This window comes from Panthera pardus, unplaced genomic scaffold, assembly GCF_024362965.1.
Source record: "Panthera pardus isolate Hobbes unplaced genomic scaffold, ASM2436296v1 HiC_scaffold_24, whole genome shotgun sequence".
NCBI lineage: Eukaryota > Metazoa > Chordata > Mammalia > Carnivora > Felidae > Panthera > Panthera pardus.
The window spans coordinates 2,549,883-2,574,126 of NW_026526810.1; the positions used below are offsets into that span (position 1 = coordinate 2,549,883).

Here is a 24,244-nt window from a genome sequence, read left to right on the forward strand (position 1 = left end):
CTTATTCTCCCAGGGGACACGCTGGCTTTGCACCTTCTTCTTTTAAGTACCTTTGATTCATTCATGTGAGCACAATGTTCCTTTACATCCCTCCCTCAGCAGCAAGCAGGTACCTCTTAACTCACGCTACACAGCCCTCAGAGCACCCAGGATTTGTAGATTCTAATCCACAATGAATTGAACTCCAGCTGCAGAATGTGAATCCAGCACTTGAAATCAGGTTCCTGATCCCAGTTGTTGACTTAAAGGCAGGTCTATCAAGTTCCTTGCATGCATTTCACCTTGCAAAGTATGTCTCTAACTTATTCAATTTCTTATGTTCTTTGAATTACTTGTAATTTATGTATAATAAAACTCACTTTTTGGGGGGAAGGCATACAGTTTTCTGAGTTGGAACACACGCATAGATTCTTATAACTACCACCACACCAAGATATAAAACCATTCCAACAGCCAAAGAATTCCCTCATGACACTCATTTGCAGTCAGACCTATCCCCACTCCTAGCCCCTGGCAGCTACTGATCTATTTTCTGTCCCTGTAATTTCGCCCTTTTCAGAATATCCTAAAAGAAAAATCACCCCGTAAGTGACTTTTGGAAATGGATTTGTTTTACTTAGCAAAATATGTTCAGGTTGTTGCATCTGGACCCCCAACAATTTGTCCCCTTTATTTTTTTTATTTTATACCTCCCTTTTTGTTGCTGAGTAGTGTTCCACTATATGGATGTATCACTATTGGTTTATATATTCACCTAATGAGGGAAATCTGGGTTGTCTGAAGTTTTGAGGGATTATAAATAACGCTGCCATAGGTATATCTGTGCAAAGACTTTTTTGAGTAAATGTAAGTTTTCATTCTCAAGGGTAAGTAGCCAAATGTGGAATTGCTGAGTCATATAGTAAATGTACATTGAACTTTGTAAGAAACTGCCGAACTAGTTTCTAGGACAGCTATATCATTTTGCATTCCCACGAGCAACGCATGAGATGTTCTAAACCCTTGCCAGCTTTTTAATTTGCCAGGATTTTTAATTTTATCCTTTCTAATGGGTGTGTAATGGTACCTTATTGCAGTTTTAATGCACTTCCCTAAGTGTTCAAACTTGATTTAGCCTTTGCTAGCACTGTTAAGCAATTTTGTGCAACAGAAACTGAAGAAGCACATGGCAAGTCCACAAAAATATTAAAGCTGGCCAGTTCCCTATCAAAGACAAGGAAGCTAAGGTCTAGAGAGGGGAAGTGATAGGCCTCAAGTTTCAGACTGTGCTTTTCCTAACAGTTCTTTTTAAAAAATCATGGTAATATGAACAAACTCTCCAATTCCTGTAACTTCTTTAAATAAGACAAAACCAAACGATAAAAACACCGTTAAGCCCCACAAATAACTAATGCAATCCCATCCCGATACTGATCTGTAAATGGCCAAGCAGAACTCCCACACAGATACAGAACAGCAGGGGCTAGAGGTGTTGAGGCCTCAAGATGAGGTTTCTGAAAAGGTGCTCATGCTCCGTATGATGGCAAACATTCTCATCTTTAGATCTTAGCAGTGCAGAGGCTCCTTGGTCAATATACCAATTAGAAAAAGCAAAAGCAAAGGATAAATGCTTTCTTCCTTGATTTGGTTTTTGAGTGCACGAGCTTTCTTTTTTGTCTTCCTGAGGCAGGCCTGCACTGGCAGTATGGCGGACAGTAAGCCCCTGACGATAAGGGACACCACTGCTGCAGCCGGTCACAGGACAGAAGAGAACAGAAGCTGGCAAATAGCTCTCCAGCGGGAGGGAGAATACACGTATCTGGCGAGTGTGTGGGAGCAGGCACTGGGCAGGCCCCTGAACCAGAACCCGCTGGGCGGTATGGCTCAGGCTCTGCTCACTGGCAGGGAGGGTGACTTCTGGTCTGCTCGCCCTACATAATACGATAATCAGAGCTGGGTGGCCACTCAAGGGCAGTCCTGTGATTGTCCAGCTCTTTCAGAGAGAAAGTAGAAAGATAAGGAAACCCTCCTGGCAGATCGGTAATCCAAGACAGCTTTGATCAGTAGCAAAGCACACGCACACTGTGATCTCTAGCTGCGGAACTCCTAAACCTTCCCAACTTGATGTGAACTCAGGAGGGAACGAGGGTGAGGTTTATTGAACCCCAAGCATATACTGTTTCATCTAAATATGTACATAGGGGCGCCTGGGTGGCTCAGTCAGCTAAGCAGCTGACTCTTGATTTCACCTCAGGTCATGATCTCGCAGTTCCTGAGTGTGAGCCCGGCACTGGGCTTTGTGCTGACAGCTCAGAGCCTGGAGCCTGCTTTGGATCCTCTGTCCCCCTCTCTCTGCCCCTCCCCAAATTGCATGCTCTCTCTCTCTCTTTCAAAAATAAATAAATGTTTTAAAAAATTTTTAAATAAATACGTACGTAAAATCATGACATCTGGTAGATGCCATGCGCCACACGATGATTCTGCAGGGAAACCCGTCTGAGTAAGAGGAACGTGCATAGTTACTACATCAGAGCTTTTTTAAAAAGTGGAGCCATTCCTTCAATGAACTCTTCTACGGAGAGCCAGTAGATGAAAGAAGTTAAGAGGTACATTGCTCTGGATAAAGAGGCCCAGACAGCTCTGGTGCTCCCCCCTAGCCCCTGCCCCAATCCCCCATCTTTTCTTTCCTCCAACTCCACAGAGTCTCTAGAAAACGTCAGAAGACAATAAATGAAAACCCTGTCTTTAGTAATTAAATACCCAAAGGATGACAAGAAGTTATTCTGCTACAGTCCTTGCGAAGGATGGGTCACTTTCTCCACGCAGAACACATATGGACCCCAGACCCGCAGCAAGGTCACCCGCGTGCCACCCTCTGCTGTAAATGGGAACTGAAAACAGCCACAGTAAAGCTCCAGCCCGCTCTGGGCATTTCTCTGCAAGAACAAGTTTACCGGCTCCGCTGAAGGACGGAGAAGAGACGCCCTCGAGGCCACAACTGCAGGACGCATCCAGCCGCTGTGGAACGCTTGAGGGCAATGACTGTAGGGAAGCAGCCGCCATTAAGACCCTCAGTCTTCCCAAATGTGTCTGTGGTCTTGGTGGGTTTAAGTTCTTACCATGAGACGTCTGATCTGTCCCCAGCACATTCCACTCCGCTGGCAGCTTCAGGTGTCTGAATGCCAGGGCAACCTTCTCATCAAGGGAATTCACATCCCCAGATGGGGGTCCTGACCGGTCGAGGAAACGGGTGAAGTTCAGGGCCTGCTGGTTGCCGGCGCTGGCGGCCAGGAACTGGGCTGCATCGTACGCCTCATCCTGGACGAACCGGAAGTCTTGCTCGGCCACCACGAACACGGGAAGGCCGTCCTTGGAAGCACACAGCTGCACCCGCACGGTCTCACAGCAGTCGTGACCTGAAGAAAACACGTGTGGCAGAGAAGACAGTATGAGAGCCTTCCCAGTGCAAGGAAGACACCGCTGGGTCCTCTCTGCTCCTCCTGCACGAGACCCAAGTTCTCCTTCCTAAAAGAAACGCCTCCTTCCTCGGGGCTCTGACAGCAATCTTCCAAACTCCTGTACACTCCATTTCTGGCTCGTTTTGTGAACTGTTATTTGCAACTATCAGTCAATTTCCTTACCACCAGCAAACAGCTCTGTGGCCTAGATGTACCCCCTAGAGCATAATGTTGGGCACTGAACAGTCACTGAGGATCTCGGTATGTTCTGAATTATGGCTGGTCGACTTGAACAGAGGAAAGGACGAAAGCTGAAGGATCTTACGAGGCCACGCAGGTCTGATACCAACCGAATGCAAGTAGATCTGGAAACGCAACAGGGAGAAAGCCGCGCAGGAGGCTACATGGGAGGAATTCCACGCATTCCCCAGCGCTTGCCCTATTACCACCACAACACAATCAATCAAATGATGGAGCACTTTGAAAAGTACAAAACAACTTGATCTCATTTCACTGTTATTAGCACTTCAGGGCCTACGAAATAACTTCTCTCAGACACACTCTCCCCTGTACTGGAATGACATCAACCAAATCGCCTGGTTCACACAGGGATGATGCAATGCTGTGGCCAGAAGCCCAGCTCAGGGCAAGAAGCATGCCAGAGACTGGTGCCCACCGTCCAGACCTCGTGAGCTGCCACAGACACGCCACCGCAGAGCGCTCTGCTCCAGCAAGATCAGAGAGGTCTGACCACACTGTTTCTGTGGGTAAGGCCCTCCTGGAGAATCAGACTCTCTGCTGGACTTTCAGCCTCACAGAATTAAGTACGTACGACACGCAGAATATAATCACTGAAACACACTGTTTTCCCTCAACGTCCAAACACTGATCTCCACTGGCAAGAAGTACGCTCCTAACATTATCATTTTTCTCCCCTAAAATGTCTTTCTTATGAGAAAAACGGAAATGAAAATGGAGTCAGGTGTTTCTGCTCCATGAGTGATGCCACCTTGTGCTTCTCCTGACCAACCACAGGCACCTGCACACCCACAGTGTCCCTGCAGCCTCTCACACGCACTGCTTTTCCACAGTGGGAGCAAAGCCAAGGGAATCCCTCCACACGGTCCACAGGTGTGACTTTCCACACTGTGGCCACGGACCAGTAGAGGCTTCAGATGTGCACAGAACTAAGCTTTCTGCTGCTTTCGAAGGAGAAAACAGTCGGGGCACCTGGGGGGCTCAGTCGGTTAAGCATCCGACTTTGGCTCAGGTCACGATCTCAGAGCTCGTGAGTTCGAGCCCTGCGTTGGGCTCTGTGCTGACAGCTCAGAGCCTGGAACCTGCTTCAGATTCTGTGTCTCCCTTTCTCTGACCTTCCCCCATTCATGCGCGCGCTCTCTCTCTCTCTCTCTCTCTCTCAAAAATAAATAAACATGAAGAAAAAAAAGAGAGAGAACAGTAATTGTTTTTCCCATGTGAACAATGAGAATAATAAGTAAATTGATTTTCCACATACTACTCCGCAGGGGCCTCCTTAGGCCCTTTAACCTCATGACTAAAGAAATCTCTCACTGCTGTGTAATTTTAGGGCGGTAACAAGTTTCACGAACCAAGTACCTACTCTACGCCAGGCACCAGACACGGCATTTTCTCTACATGACAAGTTTATGAGGGATGTACTATCCTCATGTGACAGATGACAAAAACAAGATTTCAAGAAACAATGTGACCAAGGTCACACAGATATTAAGAAGCAGAATCCATTATTCAAATGTGATGCCAAGGGATGTCGCCTATTATATCTGATGCAAGAGTTTGTCCCCGCCTGTGAGGAGCCTGATACTTGAATGACAGGCCTGTATCATGGCTAAGCAAGAATAACAGGCGCATTAGCCGCTGAGATCAGTGTCCACATAAACACAAAACTCCACCAGGTACACCTCCTGCCTTCCGAGCTGAATTCTTTATACCAAGGCCATAGGAAACAGGAGAATTGTCTGCCTGGGGATGTGTGCGTGTGTGTGTGCACACCCGTGTGTGTGTGGACACCCACATATGTATTTCAATTCAATACATATGCTGAATCTATACATTCAACATATGAAATGAAAATCAGAAAAAAAAAAAACAACTTAGCCTTTCTTTGAAGAGCAGCCAACCTAACGATATAAAACAACAATGTCAACACAAACAAGTCCACTGACTCAGGTAGGAGGTTTGGGGAATTTTCTGGCGGAAAGCGTATCTTTCAAACGGTTCCAGCGCATCTAACAGCTGGCTATGCCCCGAGCCCAGGGCACTGTGGTTACGAGGCGGACACGAGTAAGGTGAGGGTGTCAGCCCCTCCAGAGGTGTGCAGTCTATAAGGGGAATCAAACACGTGGCAGGGAATTGCAAAGGAAGTCAGAAGGGCACGGGTTCTGGAAGACACTCGCACAGTGCAACTGGTGGGAGAGGAACAACACGTTTCGCGTGGGCAAGAGCAGGAAGACTTCACGAAGGAGGCGGCCATTCGGAAGGACCTTTTGGACAGGTACCCCCGCTCTCGGCTCTGCAAGCCCAGGGTCCTCCAGTAGAGCCCTCAGCACCCGGACGGCCGGTGCCCATCTTCTCTTACCTAACAGACACTTCTAGAATACTTGCTATGTGCTCGACTGTCTTCTCTGTGCTTTCCAAGTAACAGTTCATGTACTCCTCATAGCAACCCTACGCGGTAGATACTATTATTATACCCATTGACCAGATGCAGAAACCAAGGCACAAAAATATTAAGTAATCTGGCCAAGGTTATAAAGCTCCTCGGTGGCAGAATTAGAATTTGAGCCCACTTTCTGGCTCTAGAGTCTGCCCCTTCTCCCAAGTTTCTGAGTACAAGAAGACTGGAAGGGTACCATGGAAGAATCAGCAGGAAAGGAATAAAAACGCCAGAGACAATCTTAAGCCGTGTGACCTCAGATCACCTCTGCTTCTCCAGACCTCAACTTCTTCATTCACAGCACGAGGGAGTGGCCCCTACAGGCCCCAAGGTTTCCCCAGAGTTATGGCCTGTAGATGTTACCAGGTGGAAGGTGGACAGGCAGAGAAAGTTAGCAAGAGATTCCAAGAAGAGAGAAGAGTTTGAAAAGCATAAAAATGGAAGCAGAAGTTAAGTTCAAGGGATGGAAATTACAGTTTCGAGAGGATATTAATTTGATCACATCTGGATGCTTAGTGACAGCACAGACCTGGGTTCAAATCTATTTTCCTTACTTTTTAGCTATGTGTCCTGAGGTAAATGACAATGTCTTTAATACTATTAAATCTAGACAGCCTGCGTGGCTCAGTGGGCTAAGTGTCCAACCCTTGATTTTGGCTCAGGTCACGATCTCAGAGTTATGAGACTGAGCCCCATGTTGGGCTCTACGCTGAGTATGGAGCCTGCATGGGATTCTCTCTCTCCTGTTCTCTCTCTCTCTCTCTCTCTGCCCCTCCCCCACTCATGCTCTGTCTCTCAAAATAAATAAGTAATCTTTAAAAATCTAGACAGTCTCCTGGTCTTATAAGCAAAGAGCTATAATTTAGAAGAGTTTTCTCAAATTCTTCAATACTATAACCAACCCAAAACGACATCATACCTAACCTAGATTCATTTTCAATTAAATAAGATAGATGTAACACTACGTATTTCAGTCGGAAGAATTAATTACTTTAAAGTAAGAACAGTGTGGTTCTCATTCATGAACCTCACCAATAATTACAGCATTTTCGACATATCCAGGATTAAGCTAATCTATACACTCCTCACAGCCCCTTGAGGTACATATGAATAACTGCCAATAAACACTAAAATCACAAGTTTCAAAGTTCAATGACGAAAATGTGAATAATTTGGGATCCAAACTGAATTCTGCCTTCAAAACTTAATCTTGCTTACAAGTGATCTTATACTAACTTAATAGACACTACCCAGATGAACAATCATTATTCGTTCTTACCGGTTTCCTTCCTCAAGCCTGTGCCAAGGTGAGAAATCCAAGCCTGAACCAGAAAGGGAGTTACAGCGCCACAGACACTAAATAGCGTCCACCGCCCCATAAACGCTCCTTCTGTCCAGACTCAGAGTTCACACCATGTTCCCGGCCTTCAACTACACACACACACACACACACACACACACACACACACACACACACGCACTCTCATGCCCACAGAAGAGGGTTTGCCTGAGTGCAAAAAAGCCACGATGAAGCGACAATCTCACTCAGAACTGTGGAAGCACACAAGGGCAAAGTGTTCGGAAATCTAACTGGAACTGCTAAACCACTGGTTTGCTCGGCTGGCAGAGGCTGGGGAGACCCTGAAGGCGGTCCACGAGTGTGCGTGTGTGTGTGCGCACGCACGTGTGTTTACTGGCAACTTTCTGCTGCTTTGGCGGAAGAAATCTGTTGGAAGGTGGTGGGTGGATGGGTGAATTACTGGCAGCTGTGCGTACACATTTTTGTGTAAAATAAAACCGTGTATCAGGGGAGGCAGAACATCAGAAAAGGCCATGAAACAGAAACCCAGGAGCAACTATCTGATTGTTCGCTTGACATTTTCCCTTCAGACATGAACTCACAATCTGAAGGACACTATGAATCATCCTGAGTAAAATGTGCCAGAAATCTGCAATTTGTTTGGTATGATTATAGGCTTCTTTTTCAAGGAGTAAAAGAGGAGTGGAGGGCTGAGGGTGTCCTGGATCGGCCTTTATTAAACTTAAGAGTACACTGGGACAGCCACTACCGCCCAAAAACAAAGCGTCTCACCCTGCTGTCTGGAAACCCACCGCACAAGGCTGGCCGGCTACGCTCTCACATTAGTGTTTCCTATTATGCTCCAGTGGTTCTCAAGATTTGTTTTAAGTTTATTTATTTTTATTTTGAGACACATAGAGAGAAGGAGAACGTGAGCAGGGGAGAGGCAGAGAAAACATCTCAAGCAGGCTGCATGCTGCCAGTGCAGAGCCTGATGCGGGGCTCGAACCCAGGAACCGTGAGATCAGGACCTGAGCCGAAATAAAGAGTGGGACGCTTAACTGACTGAGCCACCCAGGCACCCCTCTCATTATTTTTTAAGCCCTTATAACCTTTCAGATAAAGCATTTGGGGCAAAAAAAAACCCAGCATGTTAAAAAACAAAGGTTAGGGGCACGTGGGTGGCTCAGTCGGTTGGGTGTCCGGCTTTGGCTCATGTCATGATCTCAGTTCATGAGTTTGAGCCCCGTGTCAGGCTGTCTGCTGTCAGCTCAGAGCCCACTTCAGATATTCTGCCCCACCCCACCCCTGCCACTCACTCGTGTACTCTCTCTCAAAAATAAACAAACATTTAAAAACCAACAAAGTTTATACAATACAGACCAGCAATAAAACAATCCCCGCTACGCATGCACGCACGCACGCACACACACACGAAACGTCTTATTGCCATAAATTAGCTCTAGAGACACGACTATCTGCAGGGGCCTTTGTGCACACAAAATAAAAGTATTAACGATGCCCACACCTACACTGAAAAGACACGGGGATGGGAAACCACTTTCAACTTGATACAATCGTCACAATTTAACTTCTTTCTACATAAAAACAGAAGCTGCCGCAGAAAGATGAGTAGTGGGGTTTTCAGCTACTGCCATGATGTTTTTCTCCTTCCACTCAATTTCCTGGTAACAAAGAAGGAAAATAAGAATCACAAGTCCTTTTAAAAAGGGAAGTTCTGAGAAATTTACTAAGCTTCTCCTGAAGGAAGCAAGCCCAGAGAATTTAAAGAGGGGAAGAAGAGCGACAAACTGGTAAAGAAACACGGCCTGAGCTTCAATTCCATTTCTTTTTTTAATTTTTTTTTTTTAACGTTTATTTTTGAGACAGAGAGAGACAGAGCATGAACAGGGGAGGGTCCGAGAGACAGGAAGACACAGAATCCCAAGCAGGCTCCAGGCTCCGAGCGGTCAGCACAGAGCCCGACGCGGGGCTCGAACTCACGGACCATGAGATCATGACCTGAGCCGAAGTCGGACGCATAACTGACTGAGCCACCCAGGCGCCCCTTCAATTCCATTTCTAAAACCGTCTTCTGCATCTACCCCCACGATCAGGTCCAGTTCCTTTATGACGGAAAGCGCACAGTAAATTATGGGGCGGGGGGGTCGGCCCCTGGCGGACTGAACCAGCGGTCCAGAAGTATGCTGGCGAAGGGCTGCCAGGTCAGACAGTATCAGGTGTGCCCTGCCCCCCCCCCCGCCCGCCCCCCCCCCCCCCCCCCCCCCGCTGTGGATGCGTTAGGTGACCCTGAACTAGTCACTCCACCCTGAAGCCCACCACCGCCAACCTTCCGGATTGTTCAGAAACATCAGAGATGGCCACGCACAAGGCACCCGCCCTGAGACAGGCTGGAAAAACTGGTAGTTACTGGTTTTTTTTTTTTTAGCTCTTAAAAAACGTTCCTGTTAAGGTCACTCAGGAAAAGAAATTCCCCATACTCCACAAAGAGCTTCTGCGGCAAGACCCGGAACTAAAAGTTGCCTTTGGCTCCACAGAACTGAAAAGACAGAAGAGGGAGAATGCAGAACAAAAACACAGTAAGGACCTCCAAGCTGGGAGGCAACAAGGCTAATTAACTGCTAATGCTCCTCTTAAAAGCATCTAATTCCAACCTTTTTCAAGCTGGCAGATCGGGAGGTATGTGTGCTTCTGAGATTGGGAGAGCCTTCCTGCAGCCTCCTTATCACCGTATCACCCATACCCATGGAAACGAAATATTGCTACAGATAAACAACTCTGCTGAAGCATGACCCAAGAATTACTTCATTTCCTATTAAGCTAAAAGTGGCCCACATCCCATCCGGGCCTTCTCTTTTGAGGAGGGAACAACTGGGACTTTGTTTTACCAACCATCCCAAAAGGAACCCTGAAGGGCTTGCGGGACCAGCCAAGCCCGGTCCCACCCGGGAGCACAATCTATGTTCTCAGAGAACGGCTGCGGCTGCGTTAAGCAGTCAATGGTGGAAAGATACAAAACTATTTCACTATTTCAGTTTGGCAGCGAGGTGTTTAAGAAGCGGTTACGTAGGGATAAAGAAAATTTTCAGTCTTCAGGATGAGGTGGAGCAAGCAAGGCACCGACTCCTAGTGTTTGCTGGTCGAATGGTAGGTGTGCAAATTGGTGGAAGAGAATTTTAGCAGAGTGGGGAAAAAACAGGCAGGAATTTCACCATGTACAGTTCTGGGGGGAAAGGGGCTGATTAATGCTAAAATCATGATCTACCATATCCTAGCCTATTACTCTAAGACGGTATTTCTCAGTGTTTCATTTACTGTCACCACCACCCCCCCCCCCCCACCACTGAAGTCTTTGTAGACGTTTTTCTCTATTTACCTGCCATCTAATGAAACTTTAATGCTACGGATATACCATATATTTGTACAGGTGTGTCTGTGCTTCTACATAAAGAGTACGATTTTTTGCCCCCCCCAGGAACCAATTTTCACCTCCTTGGTGGGGACATTGCCTCCCCCACAATGCATGTGGGCTCAGATTCTAGGGCTGTATCCACAGCTCCAAGGTGATGAAATACACAACTTCCACATAAGCATTACAACCGGGACAGTAGACAACAGAGATTTTTTTCCCTTCAAGTAGTTCTGTTTGTTTTTCCAGGATAGCAACTATATGTACTGAACTAGCATTGGGACAGTAACTTTTTAAAGTTTTTTAAAATTTAGAATTGTACACATCTAGAGAAAGCCTTATAGCAGGAACATTTTAGAAGAGGGAGACTGTTAAAAAGTGTCCAATAGAAGGTAACAGATTTCTTGGCCAGAGAGGGAGGGTCCAGCACTCTCCAATTAGGCCGGTTTAAAGCCTACAACTTCTTTCCAAAGGTATAATTTGATTTGGCAACCTTGGACATCAGCTACTAGAGACAGGTTTTGGTTCACAACAAGTGAGAGACACATTGTGTTTTACGTGTAGGACGACTTACTAAGACCTGGGCTATAATCACTGATTTTTAATAAGCCTGAAAGGAATTCTGATCACAGCAAATAGATTTTTTTCCTTTTTATTGTTTTAATGTCAAGTTTACTATATATACTACTTTCCCTTTGATGAGTGAGAAAGAAAAATACAAGAGCTGAGTCAAATTTTAGGTCAGTGAATGCTTGTAGTTTTCCTGTCTAGTAAGAAACTTTGCCACGAATTCTAAAAGTAAATAGACATGGTGAAAAAAGATTTCATTTTATGAGAGACCCTGCATCAAAGCCTTTCAGGAAAATAGTATATACAGCATCCACTAAACATCCTGCTCATTTTCTATTCTGAAATCATTGTTTGCTTGGTCTAAATTAACATGTCACTAATAAAAATGAACGCAGTTAGACAGTACTCCATATCCCTCAAGAATTACCTTCCAAGGATACTCAGATTTCTTTACAAGACTTAACCAGTCCTGCGTAAGACTTTTAAAGAAAAACCTCAGTTCCATCTCTAAAGGAAAATCAACATTTAGTTAAGATGGGATTTGGGGTTGGATTTGTTTCATACAAAGAAAAAAGAATGGAGATATTTTATTTCATTTATTACAAAGGCAATACCTTTTGTCTTTAGAGATGTATTTCCAGTTCAGGCTCTATTTCATAGCAAATTATATTCTTAAACCAGAAATTCGTATTTTGCATGTAATATTTTATTACCAACCTTGTCTGCGGCCGCCTGGGTGGCTCAGTTGGGTAAGCATCCGACTCTTGGTTTCGACTCAGGTCATGATGTCACAGTTCGTGGGTTTGAGCCCCGAGTCTGGCTCTGTGCCACCAAAGCGGAGCCTCCTTAGGATTTTCTTTCTCTCTCTCTCTCTCTCTCTCTCTCTCTCTCTGGCCCTCCCCCACTCACACCTGTTCTCTCTCTCTCAAAATAAATTTTTAAAAACTTAAAAAAAAAAAACAGAAAAATATATGTTAAAAAATAAAAAATAAAGCCTGTTTGTCTAGTGTTAATTAAGCACTCAGATGGCTTTATTTTCAAAAGAAACAGCATTATTTTCAGTCTTCAAAATATTTTTATTAAAAATTACTATATATGTTTTTGTAACACACTCACTTGTAAAGCATTCAAACAATTCAAAGGCAAATAAAGTAGAAACCAAAGCCTCCACCTAACTGCCCCCTTAGATGTTACTACTTTTACTATACTGTATTTACTTTACGAAAAAAGGGGAATCATCATGTCCACAGCTTTTTGATGGTAGAAAGGCAAGAAAAGATTACTTTAAAATGCCTTTACAACTGGGGTGCCTGGCTCAGTCAGTTGAGCATCCGACTTTGGATGCTCAGGTCATGATCTCGTGGTTCGTGTGTTTGAGCCCCGCATCGGACTCTGTGCTGACAGCTCAAGGCCTGGAGCCCTCTTCGAATTCTGTATCTCTCTCTCTCTCTCTGCCCCGCCCCTGCTCTGTCTCGCTCTCAAAAATAAAAATAAACATAAAAAAAATTTTTTAATGCCTTTACAACTTATTTATATTTCTGAGAGAGATAGAGACACAGAAAGAGAGAGGCAGGCAGTCACAGTGGGAGAGGGGCAGAGAGAGAGGAAGACACAGAATCTGAAGCAGGCTCCAGGCTCCAAGATGTCAGCACAGAGCCTGACGCGGGGCTCAAACTCACGGACCGTGAGATCATGACCTGAGCTGAAGTCAGATGCTCAACCGACTAAGCCACCCAGGTGCCCTAAGCCTTTACAACTTATAATTAAACACACATATACAATTCATTCTAACCTTTCATTAGAAAACAAGCAAAAAAGTGAAAAAACAGAAAAAAAGGAAAATAATTTTCGTATCTGAAGTTAAAAAGCTTTTTTAAAGGAGCCAAGTTAGAAAGGTTTCTTTCTCTCTTCCATCCCCAAATAATGAAAGGTTAGAGACTAACATTAAGAAGTAGCTGCCTTTTGAAGGTCAATCAATCATCTGGTTTTAGTAAAAACTAAAATGTGACAAAACATTGACAGTGAAACATGCAGAGAACTCAAAGAAACATCAGAGCCAGCAATCTGGATGAAACATGACATTAAAAGCAAGAACAAGACACAAAGCTCTTTTTCTTCCCAGAGTGCACCCAACTGACGAGGCCCAGAGGAGCTGGTCTCACACAGGAGCAAAAAGGGTGCACAGACACCCCTCCCAGTAGCCGTTGCTGCATCTGGTAACCAGGATGCACAAAGCAAGCACTTTCCATGAAGAATCCTCACTACTCTGACATCGCCCGCAGCAGACAAGAAATCTGAGGCTGTCAATATAGCTCACTGAGGCCCAGAAATCACCATAGGTAGATACTGGAAAGAGAACACTGACTCCTGCCCTCAAGCCAAGAATTCAGTTCAAGAAGCCAGATCAAACTCCTTTTGCGTTTTTCAAAAGAAAGGGTGCAGGGGTTGTGTGTGCATGTGTATGTGTGTGCGTACACATGTGTGCACAACCTTTCTAGAAGAGCGGCTTCCGAGAATTGGGATGAATTCAAATACAGTAGAAAAGCGGTTCCAGCAAATGGTAGGGATTACTAACAGCCTTCCTAGCATACACCAACAAAACAGAAATCCACACCCTCACAAAGCTGACTTCAGCAAAGGCAAGTAGAAAATAAGTAAGATAAATGAAATATACATGTTAGAAGTTGGTAAGTGCAATGGAAAAAAAATCAGAAAAGGGCAAGAGGGAGTCCAGAGGGGAGGCCGCTGTATATTTTTATAAGGTGGACAGGGAAGGCCTCGCAGGGAAGGCCTCGCTGAGAAGGTGACAGCTCAGTAGAGAGCTGAAGGGAGGTAAGAAACAAGTCTAAGATGTCCCTAAAAACCGACTTAAGGCAATTTAATTCTAGGCTAAAATATTCATGCCATGATATAAACAAGAGATTCAAATCTAACTCAAACCCCAAGATGTCCATCCCTACACGTCCACAAATGACTACAGCAGATGTAGCAGCTGAACGGGAGGAGCTCCTGCATGCTGACCAGAGCAACAGGCTCCATTCAGGAGTCCCCTCTGCTTAAACAGTGAACAGAGCTTCTGAGTCACCAACTGGGGCCTCACTGCTACTGTGCATCCGTATCAAAGGTCCACGGGTTAGAGTGCAGCTTGCCATTCCGCCTGGCCTGCTTGTACAAGAGGGTCCTGTAGGGACTCGAAGCCTCTGTCACCTCTGCTGTGCTCGGGCACCTCTTGTCATCATCCTGAGTGAACTCAATGAGGAGAAGACCGTGCAGTCCAACTGGAGAGAGAAGGGGACAGGCGGTTGGGCCCGTAGGCCTGACCGGGAACACGGGAGGTGCCAGAGACCACAATTTACAGGAGGGGAGAGTTGATTAGTGGAAACTAGAGAAGGCAGGAACTAGGACTCCAGGCCCCATGCAAATGGGTCAGGGATGATTTCTGAGGATTTAAATCAAATTAGGAGAAAGCAGCAGAGTATAATATCCATTCTGGTTCGCTGGGGTCGGCAGGGTAAGGGTACTCAGAGTCGATAAGTGCACTAAAGGACACCCAGAGATGGATGTGGCTGGAAAAGAGGGGGACGGAGACATGTAAAGAGGTTTAGAGCCAAAGGCAAGGAGGTGCCTGGGTGGTTCAGTCGGTTAAGTATCGACTTCGGCTCAGATCATGATCTCACAGCTCACGAGTTCGAGACCCAAGTCGGACTGTGCTGACAGCTTGGAGCCTGGAGCCTGCTTCGGATTCTGTGTCTCCCTCTCTCTGACCCTCCCCCACTTGTGCTCTCTCTCAAAAATAAACATTTAAAAATTTTAAAAAAGGAAGAAGAAGAAGAACAACAACAACAACAACAACCACCACCAAAGGCAAGGGATGAAATGGGAACCAGAGTTCAGGAAGGAAGGTTGGAAATCAGTAAGGGTCTGGAACGAACTCAGAGCTCTGGGCTGTCGTACAAGTACAAGGGGCTTATGAAACTCAGGAAAATAAGCGTCCATCCTGATGTCAGTGCCTTGCCAGCGAAGGTACAAGAGCTGCCGGGCATATCCATCTCCCAGGGGCTGGACTTTGCTGGTACTTGGGACTGAGGACCGCAACTAGGATGCAGGGCTACATCCTTGATATCCCTGACCTTTCTCTTACAGCTACTGGCATCCTCCCCGTATCTACGGACACTCTTTCTTACACGTGCGCCAGTCAGGGACTGACGACTCTCCTTGCTGAGGACTGTTTCTCACACGTGGCAGGTGTTTAGCAAAGGTGACACTGGATGGCACCTGCTCCAGAGGGGACCTCAAGTTCCAGATAAGCCTTTCTGACACGATATACATCACAGGAAACAAGATGTTTGGAGCTTTAGGTTACAGAGGAGGATACTTAATACGCTTTAAAGAAGAAATCAGTATCTATCCTGAACTCCTTGTTAAACTTTCAATCCCTAAAAATTTGCAGGGGTGGGGGGCCGGGGGGGGGGGCAGATATTCATAGGAATTGTCAAGAATCTTTAAATTCTGTACTATATTTTTGAAAACCACTGCTGCCAAGCAGAAAGCTAAATACGGCTTTCAACTGTCATAAACCTCAGTTCTTAACTGTAGGATAATTTCCAGCAGTTGGTGGGTATCAGACATGAAGCTAATTTATATTAAATGGCACAGCAATGAAAAACTGGCAACAGGATCCAGTACTGGCAAGACTAGATATTAAAAGCCCTTGGTAAAGTAGTAGTTTTTTTACACCATCTATTTCAACACAGTGGAATCAGTGTTATATAAAAACACTGGGAAAAAGAAACATTTCAGGAAGAACTAAGTCTACTTTATTGTCTAAAGAACAAGTTAACTGTCAACACTTCTTAGGGGTTTACCCCTCAATGTGCCCTGTTTTGCATTCTGATGAAAAGTGGTCAATTGTTAACTGTGAAACGAGGCCAGTTAAGGAGATGAGCTCATCTCGGAACACACGTCGGCACACCTTTAGGTACTGCGATAGGTGAAGAGACAGCCATTTTTTCAGCTGTTTCCGGTGGAAGTAGCAAGGACTTTGTGACTTTGTAAAGAATTTTTAACGAGTAAATACTTTCCCCTTTGAATTCTGTTAAACAGTGATTAAACATGGTCCTCGTTCCACCATGAACCATAATTTGGAAAGTTTGGCTTTTATGAAAGATTCTTAGGTCCCTCTTAGATTCTGAGGCATATGTTACTTATCGTTCTACCTCTGCTTTTGCCCCTGTGACATTCAGCGTCAAATCTGCAGTCACGGCACGGTAGCCACGTGAGAACCTGAATCTTCCACATGTTTTACTTTCCCCCAAACCTCAATATTCTAATAAATTAATATTTTGGCTGATCCTAATTTTTATCTTTCAACTTATGACACCATTTTATTTTGCTAATTTCTAGTGAGTCTCAGATTTTCGTAGAATAAGCAATATATAAACAAAATGCTTTACCTTAACGTGTATTTAAAATAAAGATCTGACAAGAAAGAGTTCTGTCACCCTGATCCGTTCTTCCTCTTACTCCACACTAATGAACACAGAATAAGAGTGTTGGAGAATCAGGGATGCCTGCGTGTCTCTGTCAGTTGAGTATCCGACTTTGGCTCAGGTCATGATCTCAGGTTCATGAGTTCGAGCCCCACACCGGGCTGACTGCTATCAACTGGTCAGCATGGAGCTCGCTTTGGATCCTCTGTGCCCACCCACCCTTGCCCCTCCCCTGCTTGTGCTCTCTCTCTCTCTCTCTCTCAAAAACAAACAAATAAATAAACAAATAAAACAGTTTTTTTAAAAAAAAAGTATTTGAGAACCAGCAAAGGCCAGTGAAGATTCCATCCAGTACTTACCAGGAGCAATGGTCTCCAGCGTATCAGCACTGACCTTCCGTGTACTTGTGCAGTGATGGAGGGTAGAACCCGAAAATACCAAATAAAAAACTACATCATCCTCAACTTTGTCCTCCTCAGCCAGCAACACCGTAACCACACAGTCGCCCTAGGAAAGGAAAGACAGAGCAAGCCTGCATTAGTCAGGTTCCTCCTGGGAGTCTACCTTCACAAAACATCAAATTTAGGGAAAAATCAAATGTATCATTTCTAGTAAGGTTATACAAACATAAACACTGAGCACTTGTGTGCCAGGAAGAATTGTAGGCACTGAGAATACAAAATGATCTGAAAAGAAGACCTCTGTGCTCCTAAAAGCTTACTTTTCAGTGGAGGTGGTCAGACAAAGGAGAAAACTAACAAGGTAACATTTGGGATATTTACTTGATGAATGGGTATTAAAAAGAAAGGAATCCAACCAAAAGAATCCAAAAATAAGGCCGAGAGGATGGAGGAGGCATATTAAACAGTCACATCCCTGTGCCCAGAATGCCCCTTGCCCAGAGCAACAACTCTGAATTCTACACCCCAGACATCACTGCCAAATCCACCCATTCTGCAACAAGGACAGTCTCCACTGAGCCTGCCTGGACGAGTGCAAAGAGCATTCGTCTGGGCTCTGGGCAAGTCTGGGTTTAAACTCCACCCACAAAGACTTGACTCAAATCCTCTAACCCTACTTTCCTTGTCTATACAAATGGAGATAATACATTCTCTTCCTCCAGCTAATATACGAAAACTCTTGGAACATATTCTGCTCTCAGCCTACGATAATATTCTTAATCTACATGGATGGGACGGTCACTTTTCTACTAATCTGTTTCCTGACCATCTGGAATCCCTACCCTTCTTTACCCAACCCTCCATCAAACCCTTGCAATCAGATCAGAAACTTGCCAGTACCGTTGCCATAACTCTGCAACCACTGAGAAGACATCTCTGTCATTTATTCACAAATATTCTTTCTAGTTTTTACAGGTTAGTTTTTTTAATTGAGGCTACTGTCTAAATTAAATATAATCTATAAAATACAGTCCTAATTACCATCTTCCCAATCATAAACATTATACAATTCATGTTGTCTCCATAAACAAAAGATTTTAAAGCACCGAGGTTTAAAGCCCTGGGGTTTAGTATTATCTAAATCTTAATAATGCACTATGAAAAAAAAGAAAAACAATAATGCACTATGGAAAAACCAATTTAGAGAAAGCCAGGCTACAATAGGGGAGAGAATTCTCATGCCTTGCAGTATTTTTTTCTTTTCCATTTTAACACCAATGAAGTCTATTAGAGAACCATGCCACCCTGTGGCCACAATTTACCAAGCCTGGCAGCAAAATGGAGCAGCAGGTAGAGTTCCATTAAACACCGAAAACCAGAAATCATAACATCAAACTTAGGACCAAGCCTATTAACAGAAATGCTCCAATAGGTTGATTCGGGAAACAGAGTTCAAAATATTTCCTAAAGCCTCAAAGGCCTATTTCTTCACTTATTCCCAGTGCTTTGTATACATGGTAGGGGCTCAAATGTGCTCAGTGCAACACATAAGAAGTCACAATGAGCAACAAATAAGCTGTGACTTACTACGTACAAATGCCGAACTGGAAAGTTCCAAAGCACCCTAACACAAGCAACAGCACAGTCGGTACAACAGAATTATCCCTGGCTGCAGTCGCTATTTAGAATTATAATGGAGACTCATGCCTAAGTCCTTTTCTTGGAAACATGTTTGAAAAGCTTAGGCTGGTAAAATTTTAATACCCGTTGGCATGATAAACCGCAACCAGCTAAAATGTCTGCAGCACATGTGAGAAGAACAAACTTCTCAAGGTATCGAAATACCATTATAACCTGGAAAAAAAAATGAGAGCTCTGAAGTTTCATCCTTTAGACCACAGGCGGGCCCGCGGGCACAATCCAGCTCTCTGCTTGTTTTTATATGGCGCAAGAGCTCAGAAAGGTTTTTTACACTTTTAAATGGTTGAAAAAAAAAAATCTTTTAACATGTGAAAATTATCTGATGTTCAAATTTCAGCGTCCATAGGTAAAGTCTTACGCCAGGCCACGCTTTTGTACTATAATGAGCCCCTGCAGAGTTGAGCGGTTCCCTGAGACTGTATGGCCTGCCAGCCTAAATTATTTACACTGTGGACTTTTAAAGAAAAACAAAACGAAACATCTGAGTTGTTTTTTTTTTTTTTCCACCTAGATAAGTATCCTGGAAGTCTAAGAATATATCTTCCTTCTCAAGATCAGGGATTTCCACATGAGACCCACTATCTTGCTAGAAGACTCTGTGCCCAAGATATTAAGTGATATCTGGGGCCTTCTTTTAATGGAGGACAGAGGAGATGGCTAACATCAACCTCTTTCTTCACTCGCAAAATAAAGAAGCTTTAAAGCTCTCATAGCTTCAATGGTTTTCTTTTTAATGTTAAGTCAAACTACCCAAAATATTAAAGAGAAGGGACCCCAGAAGCCTCATTCACCTCAGAGCCACCTGAAATTCAGATTCCAAAGGCACCCGGGACGAAAGCACCTGTCTTCCCTGGAGGAGCACCCTCTGCCCTCCCAAAGTCACGGGAGCAGACAGTCAACACTGTCACTCTGCCGTGGGCCACATGGCTCCGGTTTCACTGCAGGGACAGTGCACCTACAGTGATGCAGACGGGAGGTACACGATTAGGCCAGTGCGGTGGTGCCTGAAAAGTAAGGATGAAAAACAGATCTAAAAAGAACTCTGGTTGAGATGATTGCTGTAACCACACCTTCCCTGAGGAATATTCTGGTACATGATTTTGTTGCTCATGGGAAGGACAAGCCCCATGGAATGAACAGACAGATCAACCTGGCTACCCGGTAACTACGTCTGTCACACATCTAACCACCACAGATGAACTTACTAACGAGGGCAATTTTCAAGACGTTCTTGAGTGAAGCCCCAGGAAGAGAGGTTCTACATCTCCGCTTCTCCAGTAAACCGAAGAAACAGAGTGCTCTCCTCACAACGGTATTTTCCATGCTTCTGCATTAATGGGAAATGTATTCCCGAACCTGACACTTTTTTGAATCTGGACTATTTCTGCTGACAGATGCCAAAAGAACTAATGGAAAAAGACAACCTATACCAGGCCCCATCTTGTTACTATTGGTGATCCCCCAAATATGAAGACACCGTAGTCCTAAATGCCAGTCAGTCACTTATTTGCCAAGAAAAACAGAACTTTATATGGTAGCCGCGGTCTCAGTTCTCCCCATCTTTAACTCGGGTATATAGTAGACATACAGTACTAACAGTACCATAATCACCTTTACATATTTATTAGTAAGTAACACAAGGGCACCTGCGTGGCTCAGTTGGTTAAGCATCTAACTCTTGACTTTGGCTCAGGTCATGATCCCACGGTTCGTGAGTCCAAGCCCCGCTTTCAGCACAGAGCCTGCTTGGTATTCTCATTCATTCATTCATTCTCTCTCTCTCTCTCTCTCTCTCTCTCTCTCTCCCTCCCTCCCTCCCTCTCTCTCTGCCCCTCCCCCACTCACTCTCTCTCAAAAATAAACTTAAAAAAAATAAGTAAACAAACGTTTTTTTCCCCAGACTTCCAACCTGGAATTCAAAGAACAGATCTCCCTTTTCTAGATCAAGGATTTTCTCTTCCTAGGAGACCCATCGTCTTGCTGACAGACTCTCCAGGCCCCCAAGATCCTAGTTATGCCCGGGGCCTTCCTTTCACTGGGGACAGCATCTGGATCAGGAGGAAAATGGCACAGGGAAGGGCAAAGCAGGAGAGGGATGGGAGAGAGAAGATTACGGTGTGGGAATGGACAAGGCCTGGGAAACGGGGTGAGTGCTTATGAGGAGGATGGTGGAGGGCTGCCTATCAGAGAAAATCCTAGCCAAGTACAAAGCATCCCAGCTCGTGGCTAACAATGGTGCCCGAGTTCAGCTGGCGAAAGATCAGTATTAGCACCACCTAGGGCACCTGGGTGGCTCAGCTGTTGAGGGTCTGACTGTTGATACCTGCTCAGGTCGTGATCTGGTGGCCATGGGATGGAGCCTTGCATCAGGCTCCTCACTGGGTGTGGTACCTACTGGGGATTCTCTCTCTACCTCCCTCCCTCTCTGCCCATTTCTCTCTCCCTCTCTCTCAAAATAAACATTTTTTAACAATATATTATCACCACCTTAAGTCAATTTGTTTTCTAACTTTCAAATTTGGCTTTTAATGTATTAACATGCCATGGTGGGTAAGAGGATGATCTCTGGCTGAATCACCGCATGGCACGTCAATTTCTAACTGCTTAACCTCTTGGATATGTTAAATTCTCTGCTGTAAGAGAGAACAATCACACTTCCCTCATAAGGTTGTACAAATTAAATAAGTGATAAAAGTAAAGCACCTAGAGCAGTTCACGGGACATAATATGTTCAACAAATAATAATTGTAATCAATGTAATGCAGACGTAACATATAACGGATGTGACCACAGTTATTATACTGTATTGTATATTTGAAAGTTGCAAAGAGAGTAAATCTTAAAAGTTCTCATCACCAGGAAAAAAAAAATGTGTAACTATGTGTGGGTGGATATTAATTCAACTCATTTTCATGATCGTTTTGTAATCTATACATATATCAAATCATTATGTTGTACACCTAAAACGAATACCATGTTATTTGTCATTTATATTGTGGTAGGGTCCCCTCCCTAAGGAAAGAAAAAAAATGGGGGGGGGGGGGGGGCTTCAAGGTAACCTGGCTATGCACATACATGATAACATCCCTCATGACCCTGTAACATGAGACCACTTAATCAGACTACATGTTTGTGTGTGTTACCATATATGGGAGACAAAAAAAATCGACAATGTATAAAAAACTATGCCACATGATGTTTGGTGCTCAGTTCTTCGGGTACGAGCCCAACTGAGCGGTGCCGGCAGGAATGAAGTTGCTTCCTGGAAAGAAAAGTCTGTGTCACGACTCTCTGTGCGAGAATCTGGCTACAGTATCTCAATAAGTAAAGAAATAATAGCTATTATTATTCACTAGAATGTAAGCGCCATGAGAGCACATTTTATTCATTGTGATATCCCCTTAGTCTAGAATAGGAAGTAGCAGGTGCTCAAAACACACTTGAGAAGGAAGAAAACACCAAAACTTTATTAGCAGGTACCTATATCTAGGATGGTTGAAGCCAATTTCATAATGTACTTTGTGCTTTTCTGTTTTCCAATATTTTCAAATACGGATGGGTTCTTTTCAAAAGAAAAAAAAATCCTTATTTTTTAAATAGTCTGCTCACTTATAAATTACAAAAGGAAAACGAGATACCTGGTGGATATCACCTGAATCAAGTCAGCAAAAAAGGTAATGTTATAAATAATGAAACCAGCACCACTCCTGATGACACCGACAGAGGACAGAGCATCACTTACAGTGTCCCCAACAAAAATGCACAACCTCAACCCAGTCTTCAGTAGACATCACACAAACCCAAGGGAAGAGGACCTTCTATAAAGAAAACTGGCCAGTTACTCTTCCAAAATATCACTAATGAAACACAAAGACAGACTGAGTTAATGCTCCAGACTAGAGACTTGCCCACTAATGTGACACAGGATTCTGGGTTGGCAGCTGAAAGGCAGAGGTAAATTGCCATGAAGGGCATTATTGGGACAACTGGCAACATCTGAGGAAGGCTTACAGGTTTAACATTGTACCAGCATTAAAGGGCCTGGTTTTGCTAATTGTGCTGTGGTTATGTAAGAGCAATATCCTTGTTCTTAAGAAATACACAATGAAGTATCTGGGCTAAAAGAGCATGATGTCTGCAACTTACTTTAAAAAAAAGACAGACAATGATTAAGCAAATAAGGCAGGATGTTACATTGAATCCGGGTTTAATGTAAATGGGATTTCTCTGTACTATACTTAACAATTTCTATGTAAATTTAAAATTCTTCAAAATACAAGATTTCCAAAAAAAACACTTCTCAAAAAACTTATATGTAATCAAATATTCAAAGTTAAAGGGGTACAAAAATTAAATTACGTTCCTGAGACTGGTTTTTTGGTTTTTTTTACATACTGCAGACATATATATTTAGTAAAGATATTCTTGCAGGGTTCCAGAATTATGAAATTGTTAATAATAACTGCCTTTCATTCAAGAATCTTTTTTTTTTTAATTTTTTTTTAATGTTTATCTTTGAGAGAGAGAGAAGTGGGGGAGGGGCAGAGAGACAGGGAGATACAGAATCCAAAGCAGGCTCCAGGCTCTGTCCTATCAGCACAGCTGATAGCACAGAGCCCGACATGGGACTCGAACCCACAAACCGCGAGTTCATGACCTGAGCCGAAGTTGGACGCTTAACCGACTGACCCACCCAGGCGCCCCTCATTCAAGAATCTTCAAGAAGTTTACAGGCCTTCCCAAATCAATTTCCCAGTTTGCCAAAATGACAAGGCTTCTCCCTGATGTTCACAGGGGAAAGTGAAACAAAGGAGGTAAGTCATACAAAGTAAAGGTTGAGCATTAGTCCAAAGTATTATCTTTCCATGAGGTGTCTGTGATTATAGTATTGAAACAGTAATTCCAAAGTGAGTCCTTATACAATTCAGACACTTCTTTGCATTCATGCAATGAGCTTCATTCTCTCCTTTAAATACAAGAATAGGGGCGCCTGGGTGGCTCAGTCGGTTAAGCAGCCCACTTCGGCTCAGGTCATGATCTCGCGGTCCGTGAGTTCGAGCCCCGCGTCGGGCTCTGTGCTGACCGCTCAGAGCCTGGAGCCTGTTTCAGATTCTGCGTCTCCCTCTCTCTCTGACCCTCCCCCGTTCATGCTCTGTCTCTCTCTGTCTCAAAAATAAATAAACATTAAAAAAAAAATTTAAAAAAAAATAAATACAAGAAT

The 24,244-nt window shown here is 44.2% G+C and overlaps 1 protein-coding gene across 1 annotated transcript in view; it reads right to left on the bottom strand.

Moving 5' to 3' along the window:
* AKAP13 (A-kinase anchoring protein 13) overlaps positions 1-24,244 on the bottom strand; it is a 336,564-nt gene that overhangs the window by 194,327 nt on the left and 117,993 nt on the right. The window contains 2 exon segments of the mRNA XM_019460188.2: positions 3,099-3,395; positions 17,281-17,428. Of these exon segments, the coding sequence (XP_019315733.2) occupies positions 3,099-3,395; positions 17,281-17,428 (445 nt within the window).